Below are 18,480 nucleotides of genomic sequence, written 5' to 3'. Positions count from 1 at the left end.
GTTTCAAATGGGAGCTTAGGAGTCAAGCCTAATACATACTAGGAAGAGAGAAAAATTGTTTGTTTTCCCTGAAGTTAATTATAAGCAAAGCCGTGTTAAAGGCATCAAGCTAAAGGACCAGATTAAGTAGGTAACAATAAGATTATTAAGTACGTAAGCACAAGAAACATTAAAAATCATTAGGCACCCATCATGTACAAGTAGAAGAACAATCTGAATCCTGATGTTCATATTTATATATAATTACAATATCGCTCAGAATAAATAATAATCTTAAAAAAATCCTTACTTTGGCCTGTAAATGGATTTCTGGTGATGAAGTGGGTAAGGCATATGGGTGCTAACCAAACGGCTGGTGGTTCAAACCCACTAGCTGCTCTGTGGAAAAAAGATGAAGCAGTCTGCTTCCATAAAGATTTACAGTCTTGAAAACCCAAATAGGGGTCACCATGAGTCTGAATCAACACAATGGCAGTGAGTCTGGTTTTGAGTTTTGGGCCTGTTTAGAAAGAGACTTTGGAATATAATTCCCCAGAAGAAGGAGAGATGGTTCATGTGTGCTGCCACTGAGCAGTTGGCAATGGGTTAATGTATAGTCAGCCACATATCAAAACAGCAATGATCCCATTTTCCAGACATGGAAATTGACAACTCCAGGTCAACTTGCACTGTGAGGTGTGGGGAGTTGTCCACCATCTTCTTGTTACTTTTATTTTCCTCTTGGTTAACTTCATCTCTTCCCTGTGATGTGGTGCAATGGCAGAGAGAAAGAAAGATCCAGGCCCAGTTGCTGTGTTAACTTAGGTTGCATGTGGAGCTCACCTTCCTTTTATTCTGAAACCGAGTGGAATCAAAGTTCAGCCTGCGTTCCCAGTTGGAGACAAATAAGTAAACATGATAACTCAGTTCCTTAAGAACTGAATAGGATGAATGCTCAACTATTCCCCTACCCTGGTTAAGACAGATAGGTCCTCGGCTGGAGACAAATAAGTAAACATAATAACTCAGCTCCTTAAGAACTGAATGGAATGAAAGGTCAGTTTACACATTCTTTCCATGCTATCCCCCTAGAAACAGGTGATAAGTACGTTAATGTGTCTTAGGAGACAACTTGAAAATTAACCATGGCCCATGGACATGAGCAGTGAGAAAAACTGGAACAAAATTGCTGGGAACTGACATTCTCCCCTCAGCCTAAGTCCTGATCAGCTGATGACAGGAAGCCGGTGTGACTCATCCGGTGTGCAAGCGCATGGCATTAAAAAATGACTGTCCCTTTAAACCGAGGTGAATGAAGTTTCAGCCAATCATCAGCTAATTCACACCCAAATTCCTGAAGTTTTTATGACTATGTATAACCCCCTCTCCTGAAACTTACAAAAACTGTAACTCTATCTCAATTCCAGGAGTCAGATTTGGGTACTGGCCCCTATCTCCCTGCATTGTCACTTTGCAGTAAATAATCTTCTCTCCTCTTAATCACTTGGTATGTAAACTGTTTTGGCCTGACTGCGCACTGGGCAGGGACCCACACTTGGTCCTACTTCACTTCTACATCACCTCAAAGGAGGGTGCAGCAGAGGGCCAGGGCCAGTTCTCTGCACACCAACATCTCCTCGGCAAAGAAAGGGGGACAGTCCCTATAATAGGGGACCCCAGATGATGGTTCCTAAAAGAAAAAGAGCCTTCTCAGAGAGGATGGCAAATTTTGATAGGACACCAATGTTTTTAGGAACCAAGCAGAAATGTATGCTGATGGGAACCTAAAAGAGAATGAGTACCTTATCGTGAGGCAAAATTGAAGAAGAAGGTGGTTATCTTCTGCATCTTTTGCCTGCTCCACCCCAGAGTGAGGATTTCACCTACTTCTACTTACTTTGGGGGAACCACTTTTCATAATTACACCAATAATATCATCAAACTCTATTGACTGAGGAGTCTCTATGTGCCAGATCCTGAACTAACTGCATACACTGTTTCTAGGCTCTCACAGGAAACTTTTCAGGTAATTATTATTAGCTCTACTTTAAATATGGAACTGAGGCTAAGCTTTCTCAGAGCTGCTGTGGAGAAAAATGAGAAAACTGGCACTTCTTTTGATCACAGTAAATTCTTGTTTTTCCTAAGTATGAAAAGTAAATCACAGGTATACATCGCTTAACGTCCATGATATATTCTGTGAAATATGATGTTATGTGATTTGGATGTTTTGCAGACACCATATTGTACATACAATATCTAAATCACACCATATCTAAGGTCACACAACTTGTGTGGCACCATGGGCCTAAGCCTGAGTGGCTGCTGCTCTTTGCAGCTACACTCTCTGCCACTGTGCCCTTATCCACAGCCACAGCACCTGGCTTGCTGGGGCTAGTGCCACTCTCCACTTGGGCTGCTGCTGTGGCAGGGGCTGAAAGCTGAACTGAGAAAGGGTCTTCAGCCCTATGCAGGTAAAGGGCTTCCACCCTGAGACTTCCACCTTCATTCAGACAGTGAGGATAGAGGCCCCAGGTATGCACAGCTTCAGGACTTGGTAAAGATGGTGGCTCTTGGGGACGATCAAGAGTCCTCTTCTGCTCTGACCCCTGTTAGTCTCTCATCACCAGGGATATTTCCTGGAGCCCACCACCACCACCACCACCAGGGGGCCCGGCTTCACCTCTATAATCATCAACATGATACCACTCTATAGCCCTGACAGCCAGAAAAGGAGCTTTCAACCTGAATCCCCAGGGCATCCAGGAAGTAAAGAAAGGCAGAAACACCTCCTCACCCCATTCTGAGTCAGAGCCTGAGAAGGTGGCACTGTCTCCCAAACCAGATGCTCCTGAGGTGAGAGTGGGCTAGGATGCAGGGGTGCTGAAGAGCCTGCTGAGGGCCCTTCTAGGAGACCCACATGTGAGGACAGCTTTGGGCCAGTGACCAGTTTGGAGCAGCCTGGGGCCAGCCACCAGGAGCTGGACCCTACATAGGAGAGAGGCACCTGGTTCATGATGCTCCTGCCTCAGGGAGCCCTGGGGACCAGTAGAGGCCCAAAGTGACTGAGCCTGGTAGCAGCTTTTGGCCTGGGTGTGGGCTTTGGGGACTAGTAGGGCAGTGCATGGGGTGGGAGAGTACACCACAGTGAGATCTGAGGCAAGAGCTTCAAATAAACTCCTGCTCCTGAAGCACCAGTGCATCCACATTGGGTAGAAGCCCTACACCTGCCATGATGGGCAAGTGTTTCCTTGCCTTCCTGGCTTCATCTAGCACCACTGCATTCACAGTGTCTCCAGTGTGTAAGGCATCCACAATGGCAAGAAGCCTTATAGCGAGTGTACCCAGGCCTTCAGCCAGAAGGTGAGGCATCACTGGCTGCAAACAGGGTGGTGCGAGAAGCCTTGCACCTTCAGCCAGTGTGGCAAGGCTTTATCTGGAGCTCCATCTTGTGGAACACCAGTGCATCCACACAGGCGAGAAGCCCTGGTGGCTTTGCATGGCCACTCCCACTTCTTCCAGCACCAGAGGGCCCCTGAGAAGCCCTTCACCTGTAGTACCTATAACAAGGTCTTCCTTCAGCTAGAACTCGCAGTTCACCCAGTACCAGAGGATCCACTACTGGGAGTAGGTAGGGTTATCCTGTCAGGGCTGGGGAAGGACACCGACTGACATTAAGGCTCCAGAGGGAAAGGGTCCTGCCTGCCCACCAAGCTCTACATACCCAGTGTCCTCAATAAATCCTTTCTGGTTTCTGGGGCAGGGGTGTGGGAATCTTATAAGACCATGGATACTTAAGTATATGTGTTGGTCATTGTCCATGAATATTATGCAACACACAACTTTCTTAAATGGAAGCAAAGAGAAAGAAAACGACCTTACAAATATTTATATTTAGAGAGATCAAGTTGTCGTTCTTTTCAGGACCAATAGACTATAGTGACAACCCACAAACTAATCAATGAATCCGAGTTTACTGAGTGTCTATTACATACGCTGTTCTGTATTGGGCACCATGGAACAAAACAGACAGGAGCACTGACAATGTAATTAACTGCTAATAGAAATGCAGCCAAATTCAGAGAAAAATAATTTCTATAACTTTTTTCTGAAAAGATACATCTATCTCCAATGTTCTCATTAATATATATATTACACACTACCATCAAGGTGATTCTCACTCATAGTGACCCATTAGGACAGAACAGAACTGCCCTATCTCTTTCCAAGGTTTCTAAGATTGTGAATCTTTATGGAAGCAGACTGCTTCATTTTTCTCCTATGGAGTGACTGGTGGGTTCAAACCACTGACCTTTTGGTTAGCAGCTGAATGCTTTTAACCACTACGCCTCCAGAACTCCGTATGTGTGTATGTATTTATACATACACACACATATTCAAGTACTCTCTGATTTATGGCTGGGTTCCCTTCAGATGACTTCATCCTAAGTCAGTTCTGACATAAGTCAAATACCTCTGTTTTCTTCAGTTTTCATTATTATTGCCTTTCATTATCAGTATTTTTATAAATCTCATCCTTGTCGTTGGAGGTTGGAAACAATACATACAAACATCTGAGAATGATAACATCAACAAATTATGTGCTGTTACATTGTATGCAGTACACATTACTAATGATAAAATGTACCAAGAGAAAGACAGTCAAGTGTGGTTTATTGTAACTCAAATATGTTGTAAGTTGGACATATGATATGTATCTGTGTGTATGCGCTGTGTGCATACACACATGTATTTCTTGGCAATTTAATTTAAAGTGTGGTTTATTATAAGCATTTGGATTTGGAAGATAAATCTACATTAATGAAGAATGAACAGTAAATCAAGCTCCCTGGCTTCCTCTATCTTCAGTGCCATCCTCTGACATATTAAGAGATTACATCGCAAGGCACAGTGAAATCCCTGGTTCTATGTGTTGACTCTGTACAAGCAGAAAACTCAAATGCCATTTCCCATGCATATTGCTGTCAGAGAGAGATGCCCAACCACAGTTTAATGGTGATCTCAAACACTAATTTGTGAGATGATGAAACTGGGAGCCATATCTATCTACTGTATCCTGGGTCTGAAATAGAGCCTGACACCTACAAAAGACCCAAAATTTGTCAACTGAGTTTAAGAAATGAGCACATGTATCCTATTCAAGTAACAGAAGGAGTTCTAGTAAAGATGAAGTTGATAGCTTATACTCTGGTATTTTAGATAGGTATATATTTGTTGATTAAATTGGTCTTGGCAAATCAACTTACATATTAATAATTTTTTAAAAAATATATGCACAGCAAACTAAAAAGAAGTCCCCAGAACAATGGTTCAGAGTCTTATCTTCCGTTGTCTCTAACAATTCTAAAAACATCTTTACCTCAGTCTTTTTCCCATGAATATGTTTTGGAAATTATGCTAATCCTAAATTTCATTACAGTGATTTTTTTTTATCACCAAGAGGAAAATGGGCACTTGACCAATTCATCATTTCAGCAAAATACAAATACTGACAGAAATTTAGATAAAATTAAAATGAATTTCTATATAAGAAAATGGAATGGGTAAAATTTGTTTTCTGGAAGAAAATGACATGCATGGTAAAAGCATAATTATAAGCAAAGAATACATTATCATTTGGATTTATAATCATCTTTACCCACTTTTTAACCTAATTCTCTGACATATATACTGAAACAAATATTGAAATCATGTTTCCCTGAAAGACACTTTCTCTATTTACATAACAAAGAAAAATCAGGGGATAGAAGAGTAATGGTACTAAGTATCAATGCATCTTATTGATATATTGATGCTGTGAGAAAAGAACTAAAGACAATATTTGTTGTGTGGAAAATAAAACAACAAATAAAAAATGTAGTAATTAAAATTTCCTTGAAAGCCTCAGGTTTCATTGTAAACCAATGCTAGAATTTCCTGTTTTTAAAATTATGTTTGCTTCTTTCTTTTACAAAACTGCCACAAACATTACCTCATATGAAATGCAATCTGTCATGACTTAAACTAATAACTGTGTGCTGACATTTAAGAAGCAAAAAGGATTGCTCAAAAGGTCATGTCAGCCCAGTCTTGACTGATGACAACTGCAGCCAGCCTATTAATTAATGCTCGGGACACTCATGGATTTTTATGCTTTTACAAGTAAATACCACACATCTAGTGATAGAAGGGGTCTTTCTTTAGGAAAAAAAAAAACCTTAATGTTATTATTTTTGCTTACTATGAGCAGAATAAAGAAGTCATAAATCTAGAGAATAAAAACACATTCTGTATGAATCTATTCTTCAAAGTAGAGGATCGATGTTATCCAAGTTTGTCAATTTTAAAAACATGGAAGTAGATACTTTCAAAAGCATTAGGCAAATTGAACTGTTGAATGTTTCCCTTCTTAATTAACATAATTACTATTATTTTTGAGTCCACAGAAAATGAATTTCATGAACTTTTCCTCTTTGGAGGGGGTGGCTCACACTGAACTGTACCTGGTGTTCTTATATCCCCTTATATCTCAGTAGGTACCTAAATCTGTTATAAGACTTTCTAAATTGCCTTATATTTTACAAAGTATATAGATTATTGCTTCTCTAAAGGTCACCTGTAAAAGTTAGGAGAAAGGTAATTTCTGAATGCAAAATCTTCCAAATATCTCTTTATCCCAATTGCTCTGGCTCAAACTCCCAGGACAAATACTGAATAGCAGTGGTGAGAGGGATCATTATCTTGTTCCCAAACTTAAGGGGAAAGTTCTCAGTCTTCCGTATACCAACACAACCAACAAATTTATTAATACATCTGTTTATCACCTGAAGGTTGGCCCCTAATTGAAGGTATTTCTCCAGTCATTATAGGGCAAGCGCAACATTCACAAATTTGATTCTTTGTAAGTTTTACAATCTATCTACCATGAATGGGAGGGTGTCAAAGGCAACCTTTATAGAAAGCCACACCTGTGGCTACTTGGTAGTTTTTCTAGACCATAAAATCAGTTATCTGGATATCTTCCTTTTTTAAAATAAAAGGGAATGGAGTTTCATTGGGAACTCTGGTGGCATAGTGCCTAAGACATTTGACTGCTAACCAGAAGGCTGGCAGTTCAAACCCCCCAGCCACTCCTTGGAAGGAAGATTGGGCAATCTACTTCCATAGAGATACCACCTCAGAAACCCAAGGAGGGGTCGCTATGAGTTGAATTGCTTCGAAGGCAGTGAGTTACTTACTTATTTATTTTTGGTGTTTCATTGTCAAAGGAATAAAGACTATTTGGACCTGGGGAGCCCTAGCAGAGATGGAGCTGGTTTGGTCCCATGAGGCATGGATGAGAAGGGATAAATGGGTTGATGGGATGAGCATGGCTGCGGCAGGTGAGGTGGATGGAGGGTGGGAGGGAGGTTGTGCTCACCACTGCCTCCTTGGCTGGCTCCTCCACCTGCGTGTCCAGTCTAGGTTCCAGCCCAGTGGCAGGTGTAGCAGCAGCAGGGGTCTCCTCTGCTTTCGGCTCTGTGGGTGGAGCCTGTTCTGATTCAGCCTTTGATTGTTTGTTTTGGAGGTTAGAGGAAAAAGATTCAACATGTGAATAGAGACCATTATAGAATACTGGATAATCCAAATTTCACTTGTCATCCTATAGGTAACTAGCGTCATTAAATCTGTGCTGGTAAAAAAAAAAAAAAAAAAAAAAATCCCACTATCGGCATCATGGGCCTTTAGAGAAATGAAAATTCTAGAGATGGACTCTAATTAAGCTTCTTGTTTTGCCATCATCAAGAACTGTCATTTCTCTTGAGGTTATGCAAAATATATCATTGGGTTACACGTTTATGTACCTGTCATATTGATTACTCATTTCACTATTTAACAGAGAGAGAGAGGGATTGAGGGAGAGAGAGAGAGAGAAACAGAGAGAGGGAGATCCTACAAGTTCCCACATATGCCATTTGGAAGGAGTGAGGAAGTAAACATGAGCACATAGTTCTGGGACCTCCCAGATTTGTTGATTTGCACAGCACCAAAATATCAAGGGATCAGCCAATCTTCAAATTAAAATGCATTCATTTTCATTAGTTAGTCACTAAGGAGCTACTGGGTCACTTCCAAGGCTGGGAGGAACAGTCTCAGCTACTGGAAAGTAGCCACCACAATCATTACTGACTTTAATTTCTAGTTAAGTCCCTTGTTCCCTTCTCTCTCTATCAAAATCCTGAGCAACTGGTTTACTTCATATAGCCAACTAATTATTTAAGGAGCCACAGGACTCCTTAAATATAATAGAATTCTCTATTATATCACTTACATCTTGTGGGCAAGAGAAAGGTCTTTTCGTTCTGCTGTGACCTGTCTCTCTATAGAGACAACTTCCTCATTCCAGTTATATGCTGATTAAGGTCTCTAGATTCTCTTAGCTCAAGACCTCTTTTGTTTTAAAATCAGTTATAATAAAATTATTACAAGCCTTAAAAACACTACTGTTAATAAATGTCATTAAAGCTACTGAAAATGTTCTTCCCTTTCCATTTTTATTACTATAAATATTTATTGAGCATGATTGTTTCAATAAATGGATAGAAACTAGAGGACTCATTGAGATCTTTTTCCATCAGAACACTTAAACTGTAAAGAAGTTAAAAAGTGTTTTCCAGAGGAGTAAGAAGTCTTTGATTAACACATTGGAGAAATCACTAACTTCTACTTGACTCTCACCACAAGCAACCAAAAGATATCTCTTCTATCTGCATATCACCTGAGTTGGTGCACATGACAATGCCATAGAGAAGTGATGAAAAAGTCACACTGAAATTGTAGAAAATGTAAGTCTAGCACTGGATAATATATATATATATTTGTCTTGTGCAACCACCAAATCTTTCATTGTGAGGCATGTCATGATCATACCTTTTTGAAAAGCATAATAAAATGAAAGGATACTTTGATAGACAAGTGTGCAAAGAAATTTGATATTTTATGGGCTTTTATAAGCTTTAAGATGTAGTCTGACATAATTTTAAAGAAAGAATGCAATAAAATTCACTCCAATATGACTTCAGGAGTCCTTTATGGGAGAAGACTTCACTTTTATTATTAAAAAAGAATAATCTTCATGATGGAACAAGTATTCATAGCAACAAAATGATACAGTAAGCTCTCATGGTATGATTGTACCATTTGGAGAAGTCAAGGTTATCTGCTATGACAGCCTGATATTGAATGATCTACACAATGGAGGACATGAAGGCTAATTTGACAAAACACCAAGAAATCCATCAGCAGATGCTGTCCTCAGTAAGATGAATCTATGCTGTGGAGGAAGTCTAAAGTCGTATGTGAAGCCAAAAGAAGCTTTATAACATGAGTCAAATAAATATATTGCTGGTAGCATAGTGGCTAAGGCACTTGACTGCTAACCAGAAGGCTGGTGGTTCAAACCCACCAGCCACTCCTCCGAAGGAAGGTTGGGCAATCTACTTCCATAGTGATACTGCCTCGGAAACCCAAGGAGGGGTTGCTATGAGTTGGGTCCGACTCGACAGCACCCAACAACAACAACAAACATAAAGCTTATGGTATTTTCAATAGCCTCTTGTGCACGTGAGAGATGGACAGTGAATAAGGAGGACCAAAGACCGAAGAAGAGTTGATGCTTTTGAGTTGTGGTGCTAGCAAAGAATGCTGAAAGTACCATGGACTGCTAAAAGAACTAACAAATCTGTCCTGGAAGAAGTGCAGCCAGATGTTCCTTGGAAGTGAGAATGGCCAGATTTCATCTCACCTACTTTTATCATGTTGTCAGAAGGAACCATCCCCTGGAAAAGGATAGCATGCTTGGTAAAGTGGAGGGTCAATAAAAAAGGGGAAGGTCCTCAACAAGATGGATTGACACAGTGGCTGCAACATTGGACTCCGATATAGCAAGGATCGTGAGGCTGGCACAGGACTGGGCAGTGTTTCATCTTGTTCATAATGTCACTATGAGTCGGAGATGACTCAACGGCACCTAACAACAACAACAACAACATGAAAAACACAAAGACAATTGAAAATGAAGAAAACATCTGCATCAAGTTTTGTTCTGTTGTACATAGGTTGCTATGAGTTGAAGATGACTCAATGGCACCTAACAACAACAGCAATATAAAAAACACAAATATAACTTAAAGTGAAGAAAACATCTACATCAGAGTCTGTGTTTCTTGGAGGTGTGAGGAAATTTTTAAGTTTTTTATGAGGCAAGATACCTAGGGTGATTTCATAAATGAGTATACTTGCTTTTCCTTGCTGAGCATTCAAAATCAGCATTGTAATGTAGAGGAGGACCATGTATATCTCCACATGTCATAACATCACACTCAATATTCCAATATAGCATTAACTAATTGACTTAAATCCCAAGAGAATAAGTATAACTAACCGAGTTGTGAATAAAGATTAACTAACCAAGTTGTGAATAAAGATGAATCATGATAGCATGACTGTCCATAAAATCAGTGACTCTAATTTAGAATTGAAATTGTTGTTGTTGTTATGTGCCATCGAGTCGGCCCCGACTCATAGCGACCCCTCGTTGGGTTTCTGAGGCAGTATCACTACAGAAGTAGGATTGCCCAACCTTCCTTCCGAGGAGTGGCTGGAGGGTTTGAACCGCCAGCCTTCTGGTTAGCAGTCAAGTGCTTTAGCCACTATGCTACCAGAGCTCCTAGAATTGAAATAGCCCTTCTGTTTCCTTCTGAGATAGTGTAAAATTAGAAACATCATGTCAAGACAGAGTAAAAACTAAGAAAAAATGAACAACATCTCATACAGAGATCTCAAGTAGTCCTGTCAGAATTGTGCCCTGCTTCAACCCTTTTTTTTCTTTTAAACTATAAGACACCTCCCTTGACAGATATTGCAAATGGGTTTATACCATACCATGCTATGGAGTGCAAGTAATGATATCCTATTGTTTGCTTGAGTAGCAATCATTATACACTAACAAGAGAAGCACATTATTTACATTTATTTGGTGGCAACAGAACGCCATAACAGTTTGACTCTGATACTCAGCAATGGAATTCTTCCTTTGGAGCAAAAAAGAGTAGGATAGCTGTCAAGCACATTTTCCAGTATCCTTTTTGATATGATGATGAAGGTAGGTTAAGGCAGAGGAAGAGGAAATGGGTTGGGAGAGTGGGATTAAAGGTCTAGTCACATTCCAATATGGTGTTTGCCTTCTAATCTAGCTTCTCTAACTTTGGGAGAATTTAGGAATGAGAACCGCAAAGGGCCTCAGAGGCAACTCTGAGTCCTGGGCAAGGTATTTGCAGATTCAAGAGGGTCCAAACTTACTCTCAAGAGATGTCCTCTGGAACCACAAGATACAGGCAGAGGAAATGTGCAGCTGACCACTGCCTTCAACCTCTACTTTGCTCAGAACAGTCAATGAGTCAAATGCTAGGAAGGTTTCCTGCTTCTGGGAAGGTCCTATATAATCACAACTCACCTAGAAATGCAGGTTCACTGTGATTTCCTAGTTCCTCATAAGTCGTGGCCAATTTTTGCAGCATTTGCAATGCTGGCCATGATAAAGCTAAGTTCCCAAATGGAAAGACAGTGCAAGATGTCTCTTTCAGAGATACATATCAAGAGAAGAGAAGGAGAGGGATGGAAACTCATAGAATCAATTGTGTGGCCGGGGGGATGTTCAGAGGAATTTAAAAACCACTGGATCCTATGCCTAGATGGTTAGCATCAAACGATGGGTGTGAGTGTAGTTAATTATGACTATCTTCTTTTTCTTTTATATGAGTATTTCTCAATTTTTATTAAACCATTCACAACTGATAATTAAAACTCATCCTCACCTCGAGCATCCAGGGCTGAGAAACACTGTTGAATGTGAAGAGTAAGTCTCTCTCTCTGGCTCCATTATTAACACTATTAAAGAGTGTATTTTATCCACTTAAGTCTTTATTTGAAGGCCTTTCTCCTTGTTACTCAAAAGGCTAAAGTATAACAGTCTGTTCATAAGGAATTGGAGACACACTTGCCTTTGCAAAAATATCAAATTAACCTTGAAGATAAACTTCCCAGAACAGAATTCTTGACTCAGAAGGAAATAATCTCAAAAGAAAAATTCCATCCACTTAAACTCAAGTCCCATCTGTCCCTGAGGCAAAGAAAAATCATTTCATTTTCTTCATTAATTCAGGGCCCACAGCTTCCAGTGTAAAAGTCAGGAGCTGGGATAATCATACACTATTCTCTTGGGAAAACCAGAGAGCTACAAATAACCCCTGTGAACTAATCCTCGAAGAGCCATGATCCTCAGCAGTCAATCACTCACAAGCTCACAAGTGACTTTGCTTAAGGTCTCCTCATTCAACTTTACCAGAGAAGTGCTGCTCAAAAGAGTCACCATGATAACAACACTGATCTTGTAAGAATTTCCTCTAACACCAAGAGTGTTAGAGTTAGAATAACTGTACTTCCTATGTATCTCCTAACTAAGTTGTTCTCTCTTCTTATCAGCAAATTAGGCATCACGTGTATTATTATTTAGCTAATATCTCTATAGGAGTTTTTAGATGGCACAAATGATTAAGCTCTTGGCTATTAACTGAAAGCTTGGCAGTTCAAATCCACCCAAAGATGCCTTGGAAGAAAGTCCTAGTACTTTAACTCGAAAGATCACAGCTGTTGAAAACTCACTATTGTTGTTGCTGTTGTTGTGTGCCATCAAGTCAGACCTGACTCATAGTGACCCCTCCTTGGGTTTCCAAGGCGGTATCACTGTGGAAGTAGATTGCCCCATCTTTCTTCTGAGGAGTGGCTGGTGAGTTTGAACCACCAGCTTTCTGGTTAGCAGTCAGTGCCTTAGGCACTACTCACTAGTACTGTTTAATTCTGAAATACACGGGTCGCCATGAGTCGAAGTCAACTTGATGGAAACTGGTTTGGTTTGGGTTTGGCTTAATATGTCTACTCTGCATTAATTCTTCCTGTAACTCACAAAACAAAGGGAGGAGCTGAGCAATGAGGTAATAACTTCAGTTCAAGAAAAAGCAAGGATCTGTTTTGAAGCATGAATTCTTGAGGCAACTTCATTTTCAATCCTGTAAGTTATAAATCAATTGTCATGGAGTCAATTTCAACTCATGGTGACCTCATGTGTGTCTGGGTAGAACTGTGCTCCACAAGGTTTTCCATGACTGAATTTTTAAATTTTTTTTTTTTAATTTGGGTGAAAGTTTACAGAGCAAATTTATTTTCCATATACCAGTTCATACACATTTTGTGTCATGACATTGGTTACAATCCCCACTATGCAACAGCTCTCTTCCCACTTCCTCCCTGTAGTTACCTCTTCCCTGTGTCCTTTTTTTTCCTATGCATTCCTGCTCCCTGAGCTATCTCCTGTCCATAAAATCTTATGTAGTGGCTGACTTTTTGGAAGTAGATCACAAGGCTTTTCTTCAAAGTGATTTTGGGTGGACTGAAACCTCTCTAACCTTTCAGTTAGCAGCTGAATGCATTAACTGTTAAACCAAAAACTCACTGCCATCGAGTCGGATTTGACTCATTAGCGACCCCTCCTTGGGTTTCCGTAGTGATATCACTAATGGAGTAGATTGCCCAATCTTCCTTCTGAGGAGTGGCTGGTGGGTTTGAACCACCAGCCTTCTGGTTAGCAGTCAAATGCCTTAGGTACTATGCCACCAGAACTCCTACATTACCATGGAAATATCCACATGCTTGGTAGAAGCACTGTATTCCATTGAAGACCATATTTAGAATATCTTGGTTATTGCTGGGATCATGGTGCCTTTATAAATAAAAGCAGCCAAAGTCAGAAGTCACAATGATATTTTACAGAAACTTCCCCTCTGTATTCTAGAAAAGAGGGATCTAGAGCAACCACAGTCTGCATATTCAAATCCTAGATAACCTAAAATGATCAAATTCCTTTAGAACATGCAGTGATAGTTAACAACACAAAAACCAAAACCAACTTACCAAGCTAGAGATCAGACTCTGGTCTGTCTGTATTGTGAATAATGATGTATCCTGGGGCTGGAAATAGGGGAGAAAATAGAAGACTAGAAATAATTTAATGATCTGACTAATTTGCTAAAACATAGGTCAAAACCCATGCCATAGCTAATAATATTAATAATAGCTGACTATAGTCATGGAGCTCTGGTAGCATAGTGCCTAAGGCACTTGACTGCTAACCAGAAGGCTGGTGGTTCAAACCCATCAGCCACTCCTCGGAAGGAAGGTTGGGCATTCCTACTTCTGTAGTGATACTGCCTCGGAAACCCAAGGAGGGGTCGCTATGAGTTGGGGCTGACTCGATGGCAAATAACAACAACAACAACATAGTCATGGAGCACATAGTATGTGCTAGGCTATTGGGCTAAGTGTTCTGAATATTTTAATCTCATTTAATCTTCACAATAACCCCACAATGTTGTTGCTATTACTGCCTCCATTACTCAATTTATAAGTCATAGGGTCAGGATAGATGCTATACTCTTAAGTATTATGCCATACCGGTGGTACAGTGGCCCATATTTTTAAAAATCCTATCACTCTTTTGCAGAGGGGTCTTGTCAGCAAATTGATTTCTTACCTGAGTGAATCCATTAAATGAGCCACCAGAGGCCTAAACAGAAATGGAAATCAGAGTGTGTTATTTTTTTTTTTCATCACTTTTATAGGATAAGTAAATGTCCATTAGACAAGTTGGAAAGTAAAGACCACCACAAATTTAAAATAATACAAAAGGTTGCTGTGAGCAAAAGTGCTTAGGAAATGCAAAAAGCCACACTGTATTATTATAAATAGGCTGACCAAAAAATAAAGAGAGAGGAGATTATTTTGCAATTATTGCTGGTACGTGGTTCAGTGCTATCCAAAACCCACTTCCTCAGTAATGAGATGATGATGCCAGAGAAGAGCTAACAGAAGCTTAATAGCTCTTTTTTCCTCAGGCCACTGATAGAGTCTAGAAACTTTTCTGGTATTTCTATCACACATCATTACAATGAGCAGTGAGAGTGGGATTCCAGTTTCACTGTGCTGGGTTAGAAACATTTCATGTTGTTTTACCGGAGCAGAACCAGTAGTACAGAAAATTACTCCGTTCTGTTCTTGGCTTAGCATATTTTTATTGCCTGAACAGTAAAAACGATAGTAGGGAGAATAAACTCAGTAATGGGATAGTAAAATAGACTTTATTAGTTCCCAACACATTCTTTTTTTTTTTTTTTTGTCAACCTATTTGCATTTGGTTTGCACAGATTTCAAGAGGTACATGCCATTCTATTAAGGGGATCAGGTAGGCCTCAGAGAAGACAGGTGATGGATAATGGAGTATGTGAGAGACATTAGGAAAAACAGAACCTACAGAAGTCTTTGACTAGTCTATGCTACATACTGGGGTAAGTACCTCTTCTTCATGAGCCTCTATTTCTTGGTACAACAATCCATATCTCTGGTTAGCAATTTCATCTTCAGATAAATCTGAGTTGTTGGTGTCATTGTCTCGGGGACTAGAGGAACTCTCAGAGCTAGTATTCCAGGAGGTTCCCAGAACCAGTGGTCTACCTATCTCTTGGCTTTCTTCCCTGCAGCCAGCAATGGCTTGCTCCCCATAAACAGCTGCTGTTAAGTCCACCTCCAGCACTTTCTTGTTCTCATCTATGTCTAAATGTCCCAAGTGATTATTTAAGCTTCCCATATCTCTGATAGGCCAGTGGTTAATAGAATCTGGGCAATTGGCAAATCCACTTGCTTGGCCATCTGGTAGACCAGAGACTCTGACTATATCTTTATTATAGACTGCCGAATCCAAGCTTTGCCACCAGCTTTGACCTGGATCTTTTCCCCAAGAGTCTGTCTCTGCAATTTCTGGTAAGTTAATCGTATGACTACAGTTCTTAGTCACTGTACTTTGAGACCACTCAATTAATGAATCTCGTCTGTTTGCATTAGTTCCAAAAGGATTAAGGTCAGTCCTAGACTGAGCTGCCACTTCACATTTTATTGATAGAACAACAGGCTGATTTTCATTCCTGCTGCCTTCAGGAACATATAACACAGCCTCACACTGACTTTCTTCAGTATCTGCACTGCTCTGTGCTGCATTATGTGTTATCTCAAGCTTAGGAGGTTCAATTAAATTTTTCTTTATGTTTTTTCTACCTAAAGCCCATCCCTCAGAGCTAGCATCTTTAATATTAGAGACAGAGTCGGTCCAGAGATTCAAGATATCTGTGTGACTGGGAGGTTTAGCTCTAGAACCCTCTATAATTTCATAATTGTTTATTACTACTGGAATCCCATCATCTAGTCCTTGGTCTCTGTTATTTTCAATTATGTTTAAGGTTTCTTGTTCTTGCTTTTCTATTATCTCAAGAACATCTCCTACCCAATTTCCTCTACTTTCACAAGCTTTCTCTTCAAATTCCTCTGTACCTTTTAGTATCTTGATATCAATAGCTCCAATGTCTACCTTTTCATATGTCTCCACACCTGCCCACATAGAATCTTCTATCTTCTGTTTCTCTTCCTCTTCTTCTGCCTTTTTAACTTCTTCATGAGTTTCTTTGAGTAGGCCACCAGTTTCTATGACTGGCATCTCTGAGTCAAGTAAAGATTCGTAAGGTTGCTCCAACTCCATACAAGCATCTATGGCAAATTCAGCCTCAGGTTCAGGCTTTGGGAGCAGCTGTTCATTTCCACCTGGTGGGACTGGCCCCAGGCCTTGCTCACCCTTCTCATCTACAGTGGGCCAGTCAGCAGAAGAAGGGTCTCCAGTGGATAATCTCATGCTTTGCTCTACTTCCAAGAGACATGTAGAGTCTTCCTGAGACCCTCCTTGAGTAACTTCCTGGATGACACTCTCTGTACTAGCATCAGGGCCCCAAGAAAATGCACCTAAGTCAATTTGAGATCTTTGAATTTCTTCGGCCAACCCACTGTCTGGAGTTTCCTCCATGATCAGGTTACACAGGGAAAGACTTTTTGAAGACTCAGTCTTTAGAGTATGCAGAAGAGCAAAGGAAAAAAAAAAGACAACATAAGATGAAATAGAGCATGGAAAGATTTGATGAGAAACATAAAACTCTTTAGTAGGGTAGCTCCAGTTAAACAAAACCAGAAAGTGGTTAAATTGAATAGCTTAAGGTTAAGTCTGTGACTAGCAATGTCATGAAAATAGCTCATTCTAGATAATATATTATGTATATAAAGCAAATCAACAACAAAAACATCCAGAATTTTCTGGAATTTTACCTACCGGTTGTACCAAATCAGTGCTTGTCTGTATAAATTAAAAAAAAAAAAAAAAAAAAAAAGACCATAAGAAATAATTAACTGGCACATTAAAATTCCTGATGTCTTTAGTTAACATTCTTCTGAAGCCTGAGCATTTACTCATTTGCCATTAAATTTCAAACCCAACAACTCATTTTGTGATAGGAGTGAATTTTGTAACACTGTTCAAGATTACTATAGAACAAACACTAATGAAACACAAAGAAAGCCTCTGTTATTTATTTTCTGGTATCAACAAGGATGATTTATGGTTAGTATATAAATTCTTCAGCAGATTAAATGCAAAATTTCAAATAAATAAACAAGCCTAAGAACATCAGGAGGCTACATGATACCATTATGATCTGACACAATATCTGAATAAAGTCTTCACAGACTCATACCATGCTTGGTTTTGCCCTTCAGGTAGGAGTTTGGATGGAGAATGATCTTATGTTAACCACTCTGCCTGCCTGGAGGCTTCCCCTGGTGTTCTGCCCCCAACCTAGAAGCTATTTTCTGTACACAGGGAAGAAGCACTGGTAAACTGAGAGGATTAAGAACTGTGAGTGACTATATGCAGAGATCCGTCATTTGCAACCTCGTTACTGCTACCATTTCTAGGAGGTCTGTCCTTGGGAATAGTCAAAGCTCTATCTCCTAGATGATACCTTCACCCTCAATACCTACTCCTAGCTAGGGAAGGGAAACACATTACAACTCCAACAAAAGATATGAAATATTAAAGGTACCAGAAATCAGCATCATTCACTTAATCTTCAAGAATATGAAACATTGAACTGAAGGTCAACACACACATCCCTTTTTGTGAATATGAAAGCAAAAACAACTCCCTATAAATGATAAATAACACTTAGTCACTGGTGTTCTCAACCAGCACTGTTTGAGAGCTTTTCTTTTTCTTTTTTTTTTATTGTGATTTGGGTGAAGATTTACAGAGCAAATTCATTTTCCATACAGCAGTTTACATATACTTTGTTTCATGACATTTACCACAGTTTACCACAATGCAACATCTCCACTCCCATTTCCTCCCCATAGTTACCTCTTCCCAGTGTCCATTCCTCCATGGACTCCTGCCCCCTAAGCTGTCTCCTTGTGCATAGGCAGCCCTTCTTTCTCAATGATTGTTCTCTCCAAGGAGTGTATCTACCTCAGGTAAATGTT

General features: G+C 39.9%; 1 protein-coding gene across 1 annotated transcript in view; it reads right to left on the bottom strand.

Moving 5' to 3' along the window:
* AMPH (amphiphysin) overlaps nt 1-18,480 on the bottom strand; it is a 390,964-nt gene that overhangs the window by 31,011 nt on the left and 341,473 nt on the right. Inside the window, exons 14-17 of the mRNA XM_007950088.1 lie at nt 17,276-17,299; nt 14,606-14,638; nt 13,987-14,043; nt 7,400-7,525 (exon numbers count right to left, since the gene is read on the bottom strand). Of these exons, the coding sequence (XP_007948279.1) occupies nt 7,400-7,525; nt 13,987-14,043; nt 14,606-14,638; nt 17,276-17,299 (240 nt within the window). The remainder of the gene's footprint in view (nt 1-7,399; nt 7,526-13,986; nt 14,044-14,605; nt 14,639-17,275; nt 17,300-18,480) is intronic.

Source organism: Orycteropus afer, unplaced genomic scaffold (assembly GCF_000298275.1).
Source record: "Orycteropus afer afer isolate SDZICR_OR568_19922 unplaced genomic scaffold, OryAfe1.0 scaffold00263, whole genome shotgun sequence".
Lineage (NCBI taxonomy): Eukaryota > Metazoa > Chordata > Mammalia > Tubulidentata > Orycteropodidae > Orycteropus > Orycteropus afer.
Note: the sequence above shows the minus strand (reverse complement) of the source record. Positions and strands in the feature narration are given on the sequence as shown.